At 38.6% G+C, this 11,064-nt stretch overlaps 1 protein-coding gene across 2 annotated transcripts; it reads right to left on the reverse strand.

The window, feature by feature from the left end:
• Window positions 1-296: 296 nt before the first annotated feature.
• MMP7 (matrix metallopeptidase 7) lies at window positions 297-9,054 on the reverse strand. Of its 2 annotated transcripts, none has more exons than XM_081100176.1 (6): window positions 8,861-9,054; window positions 5,833-6,059; window positions 5,602-5,750; window positions 4,291-4,419; window positions 2,394-2,555; window positions 297-600 (listed from the first exon to the last, which is right to left on the reverse strand). In XM_081100176.1, the coding sequence occupies exons 1-6, from the start codon at window positions 8,966-8,968 to the stop codon at window positions 584-586; spliced, it is 792 nt and encodes a 263-aa protein (XP_080956302.1). In that variant the 5' UTR covers window positions 8,969-9,054; the 3' UTR covers window positions 297-583. The 2 variants fall into 2 exon arrangements, with proteins under 2 accessions (XP_080956302.1, XP_080956303.1); XM_081100177.1 differs by lacking the exon at window positions 8,861-9,054 and adding an exon at window positions 6,279-6,353 and having other exon boundaries at window positions 316-600.
• Between the last annotated feature and the right edge of the window lie 2,010 nt (window positions 9,055-11,064).

Below are 11,064 nucleotides of genomic sequence, written 5' to 3' on the forward strand. Positions count from 1 at the left end.
CAGGGGTAGGAACATGGAGCCAGAAGTGACTGTGGGAATGTAAAACCTTGGAAATTCACATACATTTTGTGGGAAGAATTAGCTTTCCCAGAATACTCAGAGTGAGAGCTTGGGCCCAAGGATAAGGGGCTCTGAGTGTACCTTTGGGCTACACTATTGAACAATAAAGGGTTGGAGCTCTCTCCTTATCTACCTGGTGCAGCTGAAGGCCCAAAATAATGTGGCGGGATATTTTTTAAGTCTTATTCTTTGATTTCATTGCGTAGCATGTCTTCTCTTGACATAGAAACAGTGCTCCCAAATAGAAATAATTTTACTATGAAATGAAAATTGTATTTATTTGTTCCTTTAACATTCATTGACATCTTCTAAGTATAAGTTGCTTAGATAAGATACAATTGTGCTATAAAAGAGTTTATCTCCGGATGGAGAGGGACATGCAAAAGTCAACCACAATACAAGGAAAGACGAAATAAGTGCTAAATGGAGTGCAGGAACAGTGGTCCCTGATTCTGGTTAAGGAACAATGATATAGAATCCAATGAATGAATGTGTGTTCTCCCTGAAGCTTCTAATTCTTTCTTCAGTCACTTCTCTGTCCTGTTAAGAGAGAAAACAAAAATATTTTTGACATGGTATAAAATACATAAAACCATCCTAAGACCATAAAAACTCAAGAAATGTCATAATTGTGTATAATTTATCATTCACCCAACCCAGTTTTCTGTGCCTGGGACAAAGGTTTTGAAGAACAACCCCCCCAAGGCTAAAAAGGCAATTTTGTGTAGGATATAAGCCTGGGGGTCAGGTATCTCTGCCATTTTGCCAGCTGTATAATTTGGGACAAATCACTATTTAGCCTCCTTTAATGCTAGATTACCAATCTGTAAAACGAGGATTAGAACAACTCATTGAATGGTTGGATTAAGTGAGTTAATACACATGAGTGCTTGGTCCACTGTAAATACTCAGTGCATTTTAGCTATTATTTTCACTATTCTGAGGAAAGCATTGGATAATTCCACATTTATGAGTTTAATCACATTCTTTTGAATTTATATTTTCTGTTTGTATCACTTTTTGGATTAATGAATTCCCCAAATTTAAAACCTATATAATTAAATATTACTTTCATTTGTCCAGAAGTTACGTCTTTTCTTTTTTTAAATTTATCTTTATTATTGAAAGTATTACAGATGCCCCCCTTCCTCCCCATTGACCCCCTCTACCCTGCATCCGTCTCCCGCCGAGTTACCTCTTCTCGACTTTGCCTAGGGGCAGGCACCTCATTGTCTCTAATACTTAAGGATTTGATGCACTATTCTGTTTTCTTCTAATTAGTCTGCCTCAGAATATTTTTTAAGTTCCTTTCTAATTTTCTTCGGGTTCTAAAACAGTTATACATGCCATAGAGTATTCCATGAGTTCCACAGTTTTATGTAAGGGGAGTTCCTTCACTCTGTTTTGTTGACAATAACGTTACCAACAGCTGTCAGTGTTTTGTGAACTTTTTAGAGAGCAGCAGCTCTTTGAGTCACAACGTTAAGGTACAGTTACATGGTATTTTTCAAAATATGTTCCCTGAAATGCTATTCTGTGAGAGCACAATGGGTGTTCCATAAAAGAGATTATAATTTAGGAAGCATTGAATTAAGCAAGAGTTTGTTAGGTACTCTTTTAATATCCTATGCGCCTTAAATACAGTAGGTAGTGTTTTTAAATTTGTTTCTCCATAGCATTTTTTTTTTAAATTGTCTTGTAGACTAGCATTCTAGGAAAAAAAAAATTGGGAAATGCTGATTGGGAGTAAGTTCTAGTTTCAACGGACAGCCTACTCCATTATCTTATTGGAATAATTTTCCCCTAAGGACATTCCTATGTGGAAGCACATTCATGGCTCTTCTGATCATTCAGAGATACTTAGGTGAACTCTTTGCCCTGTATTCTTATCATCTTGATATTTTTCTAGGAAGGTTTGATTATATCTGTGGACTTAAAAATAAAAATATCATTCTGTATTCTTTCCAAATTGCTTTTGGAAACATACTAAGTAGCTCTGGCCAGGTAAATCATTTGGTGGCTGGTTTCATCCCTGGTCAGGGCACGTACAAGAAACAACCAATGAATGAATGCATAAATAAGTGGAAGAATAAATTGTTGTTGCCCTCTCTCAAAACAATATTACTGAAAACTTAAAAATCAATATCCTCATAGTATAAATTAGTCTGGTTAACTTTTGAATATCTAAGGTCTCAAATTTCTTTCCTCAGTGGGCTTTTAGTGTAAGTTCCAGTGTGTTTTACCAAGTAAATACCCATTTCCCAGTCTTTCTCACTCAAGCCTACTCTAAGGAGACAATGTGAAATCCTCCTTTTTGAAATCATAGATATTACCATATAATTTCTGAATTCCTTCAATATCATCCTGTGAAAGTTTGAAATCCTTGGCATCTCTAGCTTCATAGGTTGGATACATCACGGCGTCAGGATCAGACGAATGACCCAGGCCCAAAGAATGGCCAAGTTCATGAGTGACAGCAAACAGGAAGTTAATTCCTACAACCGAAGAGCAACAAACAGTAATTATGAAAATAACTAGATATATAATATAACGTGTAATAATAAATAAGGCAGTTATAAAAATACCTACCTCCATCGTTTACTTATTTGTTTCAAGGCTTTCATAAGGAGGGGGAGGGTTTAGAAGGAGAATAGAACAGTAGTGTTTTAATCTCATCGCTACTTCTGTTTTTTTTTGTAAAGTAATGTTTTTCTGTCTATTTGCTTCTTATATCATTACTCAAATAGCAGTATTCTACAGAGCAGTGGTTCTCAACCTTCCTATTGCCACGACCCTTTAATACAGTTCCTCATGTTGTGGTGACCCCCAACCATAAAATTATTTTTGTTGCTACTTCATAACTGTAATGTTGCTACTGTTATGAATCATAATGTAAATATCTGTTATGCAGGATGGTCTTAGGCGACCCCTGTGAAAGGGTCGTTCGACCCCCAAAGAGGTCGCGATCCCCAGGTTGAGAACTGCTGCTATAGAGGAAAGTAAGGGCTTTAGAAGCATTAAGATTTGGGTTTGAAACCCAGCTCTGCTACTTATTAGCAGGATGACTCTGGACACATTAATTGATAAACTGAGTCTCACTTCCTCATTTTTTGACCAGAGATAATAATTCCTGCCTTGTAGATTTATCGAAATAATTAGAGTTTCCCAGTATCTAATAGCAGGAGAAAGAAAGTTGGCTTTGCAAAAGTGAGACTGGAAGTCAGGATCTCTAGGAAATGCTGGGTTTTGCTTTTTATTTATTAAATTGTATTATAAACAGGCTTTTCTCTCTCTCAGACTCATAGAAAGGCTTTTCAAATAAGGGGGAGTGTATGAGCCCAAGAATTTGAGTGGCCAGAGTTCCACTTGTGGTGCATTAGATTGAAGAAAGCTGCCTTTAGCCTACCTTGAGTGGAAGGAAAGGAGAATGAAAAAGATATGCAAGATGTGAGGTGAAGACAGCCATAATTTTACATAGGTTAGATTTTCACAGCAAAGCATCGCTGACGTGGCGAGTTCCCCTGCCAGACACAAGTAATGATTTCCCTTTCAGAGCCATTAGTAGCCTTTAAAAAAAATTGTCTCCAGTTAGAATTGTTTATGCCAGAGCTGCTCTCCATTAGTTTTCTGATATGTCTATGATGGCCTATTTTGTAAGATGATGAATATGATGGGCTAGGGTATGGTGTGGGTTCTTTCTAAACAATAGCAAATACTCAGAATTGTATATAATTCTTAAATATCATAGTCACGGCTCCTCTTTTCCCTTCAATTAAAAAACTTAAATTTGGGGGGAACATAAAGAAAGAGCTATAATTTATTGAATTCTTAATATTACCCAAGCACTGTGTAAGCATGACCTCATGTAATTCAAATAACAATTCTGTGAGATGGGAATTATTTATAGTCCCATTTCATAGATGAGGACACAGGCTCAGAGAATGAATAACTTACCAAAAGGCACAAGAGAGTCATTGGTAGAGGTACAGCCAAGTGAACCCAACGTTGCTTGACTCATAGCCTGAGCTTCTATCTCCAGTATATGTAACATTAATAAAATGTAACGGGCTCAATAAATAAAATTACACATTTAAACCTCATAGTACAGTGGTTGGCATTTATCAAGGGCTCAAGAATTATTACTAATCAAAGCAAATATCAAATTAAAGTTAGTATCAGAAGTTCTGGATTTTAAAAAGGATGTAGTAGAAGAGAGATGACATGCTGTACCTATACTGGTACCATCAGTCCAGCGTTCATCCTCATCAAAGTGGGCATCTCCTCCTAGGCCTGGTCCAGGTGCGAAGGCATGAGCCAGTGTGTTTCCTGGTCCATCAAATGGGTAGTAGTCCCCGTGAGCTGAAAGAAAATAGAGTGATTGCCCTTAGTGACTGAATATATCTCCACTCATTTTTATTTATTTATTTATTTATTTATTTATTTATTTATTTATTTATAATCCTCACCCAAGGATATTTTCCCACTGATTTTTTAGAGAGAGTGGAAGGGAGGGAGGTAAGAGGGAGGTAGAAGAGAGAGAGAGAGAGAGAACGAGAAGCATCAATGTGAGAGAAACACATTGGGTCGTTCCCTTCTCCCCAAAATATTTCTCTTTTCATTCTGTTCTAATATTGAAATGCCTGGCTGCTGTGAATTTAGCTGAAATTGAACATCAACCACAATACTGAGAACACTGCAGAGAATGTGCAGAAAGCTCTGATCGTGGCATCCCATGTTTTTTAAGAATAGATAAACTGGATGCTGCCTGATACCAATTTGAAGATAAGTACATCTGCATCACATTCAAATCCAGTTAAGACACCTTGAGCATGGTTCTCCAGGAAATGGTCTACACAAAGATTAAGCTAGGTTTTTAAGAAAAATTACACTAAAAGGTACACAAGTTACTTGTTGAATATAGTTCTCACACTCATTTGTCATCCTGCTACTATCTGGCCAAACAAAGTGAAAAAACTTAGAAGCGACCATAAATTAGATGTGAACGTATTTAAATTCCCATTTCCAGGAAGCTTTCAATATGTTTTAAACTCTTCCATAAATGTGTGTGTGTGAGTGTGTGTGATAAATAATGCTACAAAACGGGGTTGGTAAACTTTTTCTGTGATGGCTAGACAATCAGTAATTTAGGATTTGTTGGCTTGATGGTCTCTGTCACAATTACTAAACTTTGCCATGATAGCCCCTAAGCAGTCATAGACAATAGGGAAACGAAGGATTATGGCTGAGTTGTAATAAAAATTTATTTACAAAAATAGGTTCTGGGCTGGATTTGGCTCATGGCCCATAGTTTACCATGCTCTGCCATAACAAGTGGCTCTAAATGTACTAAAGAGCTGTACTAGCATCTCTCTCTCTCTCTCTCTCTCTCTCTCTCTCTCTCTCTCTCTATATATATATATATATATATATATGTATATATATTCTTATTTATGTAAAGATTTTAAATTCTGAACAGAGGAGGGCCTAGTATAAGTAATAAGTAAAATAGCACTGAGGATTTGCTACAGGAACCTTTCTTACCTCCTCTTGCAAAGCCAATCATGATATCAGCAATTCCCACTCTAATTCTCTTAAATTGCAGAGGGATCTCTTTGCTCCACATTGCAAAGGCCTTGTCCACTAACTGATTCACTTTGAAATGGGATAAGTCTCGAGTATATGATATGACCCTGGTAGCAAACAAGAAAACAATGTTTGACTTCTTAGGAAAGGCTTGACTGTTTTCGTTTAAACGACCAAAGCAATACTAACTTGTAGGTGACTACTTTAGAAGTCCATTTTGGTCTATCTGGGAACAGTGAGTATTCTGCAACATCTGGCACTCCACATCTGGGCTTCTGAATGATTTTTATGATGTCAGAGCTTAACATTCCAGTTATAGGCAGGTGAAAGAATTCTTGCATCTCCTTGAGTTTGGCTCGTAAACTGTTGACATCCCTTGATTTTGAGTCGTATGGATAAAATCTCTTGAGATAGCGCTGTTGGAAAGAGAGTAATTGATTTGTAATCCTTGTTTATTGCCTTTTATCTTAGAAGTCTGCATGTCTTTGCCTTGATACCTATGGACTCAAACAGTGATTTGAAAACACAATAGCTACAGAGTCACCAAGGAAAATAACTGCGCATTAATGAAAAGAAAATTTAATATCAATAACAAAGCATTGTCGTTCTATTTCATGAGCAAAAGGAAAAAGTACCTCCATTTTTCTTTCATCCCATAAACTGCTCTGAAGGGAAGCCCTCTGTAAACTTTATAGAACAGAGATTCGTCTGTAATAGCCAATCAGGGAGAGTGACTATGTCCTCAAGGGGCACAACTGAGACCTTCCCTGGCATCAGAGACCAAGTCACCACCCCCTTCTAAGATTCTCTGGAGATCTGGTCCCAACTATGTTAAAGGGTGTTAACGTTTTAGTCCGGGGAAAGGACATTGTAAAATTATTTAGTTTAATGTACATATTCTCCAGGTGAAGAAAGCAAAGCTCATGGCAACTAAATGACTTGCTCAGGGTCACATATTGAATTAGCAGCAGAATAAAAAAACAACCACTAGTAGCAGAACTGGCACTGAGTTTCCTGACTGCCAGTCCTGTGTTCTTTCCACTGTTAAGTCTCTGGTAAGACCCATGGTGAGGCTGCAGGATCAAGCAGGTCTCCCGGTGTATTCCACACACAATTGGTCTCTGGGCTTTCTTAAGGGACCCTAGTGTCTGGATATGAGGACAGCTGCTGGACTAAGTAGGAAGAAATAAAAAAAGTGAATGAAATAACAACAGTGGCAGCTGTGGCCTCACAAGAACGTCTATTAAGCACTTGCTGGTGGCAGGGACTACCCTAGGAGCTTTACATACTTATGTCATTTAAACCTCATCACCACCCTGTGAAGTAGGCACCACACTGTTATTCCTAATTTACGTGAAGAATCATGGCTCAGAGAAGCAAGTTCACCCCTTGCGTAACTGAAGGAGCCAGTATTTGAACGTGTGTTCTGATACAAAGCCCACTTCCTTAGAAAAATGCACTGGGCGTTCTAATGCATGAAAGTATTGTTGAAACGATTTAAACACTGGCTCCCTCATTGACAGTCTAATTTGGAGTAGGTGGAATGGTTACTTGTCTCAGAACCTTTATGTGAGTAACCTTAGTAATACTGTATGCGTTCTTTCTGTTACCCATGATTACATTTCACTCAATATTGTATTCTCTCTTCCTGTTCCCAATGATTGCATTTCATTCAATATTGTGCTCTCTCTTCCTGTTACCAATGATTGCATGTTCACCCATGACAGTTAGGATTTAATCTCATTTAAAAACAAACAACTTATTTTATCCATTCCAGAACTACAGGCTTTGCCAAGACACCCTCTGAAGGAAATTTCTCTGCATCCTTGACGTGAATTTTTCTGCCTCCTGTTAAACCTAGCCAACCCCACTCTGGTTTATTGGTAACCTACACACTAAATAAAGCCTAGGGATTCAATACACTTGCAAGTGAACACCTTCTGAATAGTCCACTGGGTGAAAGCATATGAAATGGCTCTTTTGGAAGTAAAAAAACACAATAAAATATCAGTAATTTCTTATGGTTCAATCTACCATATTAGTGGGACTTCTAAATGTCAAAGTTAATGGGAAATAAAACCTAACTTTTCTTGTGCTTAAGGCTTAAATTTGTAAATAATACTTAAGAGTAAACATCCCATTATTTTACCAAATAATAATTATTTACACTTATGAGGCTGCTTATGAAGGAGTAGTACATTGGAGAGAACATGATTTTGAACCAGAAAAACTTGTTCTTGACTCCTATCAAAACTCATCTTTGATTCTTCACCAGTATTCACCAAGTATGTGAATCAACTTAACGTTGGCTCCTTTTCCCATGATTGAGCTAAGGATTAAATGACATAACATATATGAAGTACTTTGCAATTGTTACATGATAGTTGGTACTGTTATTACTTCATTTATTCATTATAATAATCCTGTGAGCTGTAAAGCACATAGTATGATTATTCATAGTAGGATCACTTCTATTACACACATGAGAAAACAAAGTTAAAAGTTCATAACTTGCCCATCATCACGCTTGAAAGTGCGAGAGCTGTCATTTCTACCCATGTTTTCTGATTTCAAGTCTCTTCATTACAAGTAGTCCTCATTGTAAGAGGCAGCTCTCTGGTCTTTATGAAAAGAATTTCAAGTTACAATAAAGAATTACTTCAATTTCTTGACTAGGGACTGTGCTAAGGGCATCATGAAAACCCCATTTGGTTGATAGCACTATAACGTCCGATTTCCAAATGAGTAAACTGAAGCTCAGAGGAATTTAATAACATTTCTATGCTAATAATATTCCTCTACAATGTACAGCGGTTCACAACCTGTGGGTCGCGACCCCTTTGGAGGTCGAACGACCCTTTCACAGGGGTCGCCTAAATACATCCTGCATATCAGATATTTACATTACGATTCATAACAGTAGCAACATTACAGTTATGAAGTAGCAACGAAAATAGCTTTATGGTTGGGGGTCACCACAACATGAGGAACTGTATTAAAGGGTCGCGGCATTAGGAAGGTTGAGAACCACTGTTCTACATAGTGAGTGAAGGTGGAACTTGAACCCAGCTTGGGGAGGCACTAAAGCCTGCTCATATAGCTACTTGATTAAAACATATATTGCCTTTACAATAGAGTCATTACTCAAATTGAAAAGCATACTCCCTAATGCTGATAGCAAGACCGTGGAGCCCCAGGTGAATGGCCAGTGACATACCTGCGCCTGTTCCCACTGTAGCTCGCTCATGCCTCCTGCCTCAGGGGGAAGCGGCAGAGCCAGGCTGCCGGGCAGCAGACACACAGCGCACAGCACGGCCAGCTGCATAGCTGGGTCCAGGGATAGTTTTCAGGCCTATGCTTGGTTTGGTGTTTTCTTTCAAAGGCTGGAGAGATTTATATAGCTGCTCAGCCCTGAATGTGAAAATAGGTGACTCATTTGAATGTTTTCTTTCTTTTTGGTGACTACAGAACTTTGAAGTGTGTGCTATTTTTCATTAATGACAACGAGGAAGTATTATATTTTTATTGGCAGGAAGCACACAATGTATTTGCCCTTGGATCCCCCACCCCCCCTTTCTGCTGTATAAATTTAATCCATGAGAAAACACATTTTATTTGCCAGAATCAATTGTGACTCAGGCATACCTTCTTTTTTTTCTTTATCCTCACTTGAGGATTTATTTATTTATTTATTTATTTTATTTTTTCTTTATTGATTAAGGCAGTGATTCTCAACCTTCTGGCCCTTCCTCATGTTGTGACCCCCAACCATAAAATTATTTTCGTTGCTACTTCATAACTGTAATGTTGCTACTGTTATGAATCGTAATGTAAATATCTGATATGCAGGATGGTCTTAGGCGACCCCTGTGAAAGGGTCGTTCGACCCCCAAAGGGGTCGCGACCCACAGGTTGAGAACTGCTGGATTAAGGTATTACATAGCATATCTTCTTAATTTAAAAATGTGGGGAGTATCCTTCAGGATATTACCACATATCTTAAAAGAATTAAAAACATTGAAATGCACAGAACAGAATGTAAAACATGCAAATAATCAAGTAATTATTAAGTGAACATTCTGTAACAGTCACCGAAGTCAAGAAATATAACACACCCCAGGCCTTCATGGAGTGGAGAGTGGGTGGGCTGGAGGAGGCCAATGGGGTTGGGGGGGGGAACGGGACATATATAATACTTTCAACAATAAAGATTAAAAAAATTATAAAAAAAGAAAAGAAAAAAAGAAAGAAATAGAATACAGCTAGCATCCTGTGGATCTGTACACGAGGAGCGGTGGCAGGCATGGCAGATGGAGATGTGTGCATGACTGGGCCACTGGCCACCATGGAGCCTGTGCTCCATTCCTGCACCTCCCAGGGACCCCAGTGAAGCACTGAGAATTCCCTTCTTTGTTTCCTTTTAATCATATTATTTCTTTGCTTAGTGCTCAACATTACTCAGAATTTCTCTTCAATTACATGAAAAAATATCAAATAAACAAATCTTTATGCATGGGCTTGACTGTTTATATACTACTAGAGGCCCAGTGCATGAATTCATGCACAGGTGGGGTCCAGCTGGCCCCACCCCTGATTGGAGTGGGGATGGGGGGGCTTATTGGGGGTGTGGCAGGCCAGGGGGAGGGGCCACAGGAGGTTGGCAGGCAGGCCTGGCTCCCTGGTAGAACTCCCAGTTGAACTTCCAGTGGAACTCCTGGTTGAGGGGACAATTTGCATATTAGCCTTTTATTATATAGGATACTTGTTATGCTTTACATTCTATAGAAGCAAGTTTATCCTAAGCTAAACCTTCAACCTGGAAATCACTTTATATACTTTCTCTCTCAATCACCCTGACTCTAGCTCAGCCGTGGGCAAACTACGGCCCGCAGGCCGGATCCGGCCCTTTTGAAATGAATAAAACTAAAAAAATAAAAGACCATACCCTTTTATGTAATGATGTTTACTTTGAATTTATATTAGTTCACACAAACACTCCATCCATGCTTTTGTTCCGGCCCTCCGGTCCAGTTTAAGAACCCATTGTGGCCCTTGAATCAAAAAGTTTGCCCACCCCTGCTCTAGCTCCTAACCAGCCACTGGGAGGGCTGGTTTGGTCTTTGATACATATAATGGCTATGCTGCGTACAGCAATTAAGGATCCATGACCTGGAGATTCTAATCCAACTACTCCATTTTTCCCATAGATAAAATTGAAGCTAAGATGACAGATTAATTGATTCCCCCAAGGTCACACAGCTACTTAATATTGGTCCTGACTCCCATCCAGTGCTTTTTCTATCATATCACACTGCCTGTTCATTTTGTCATTATATTATACATTTTTGGGGTAAGAGCACCATGGCTTGTGACTATAATGCATCATGGAAAATACAACCCATATGCTGGAGCTGCAAAATT

Source organism: Myotis nattereri (genome assembly GCF_964212035.1).
Source record: "Myotis nattereri genome assembly, chromosome: 9".
NCBI lineage: Eukaryota > Metazoa > Chordata > Mammalia > Chiroptera > Vespertilionidae > Myotis > Myotis nattereri.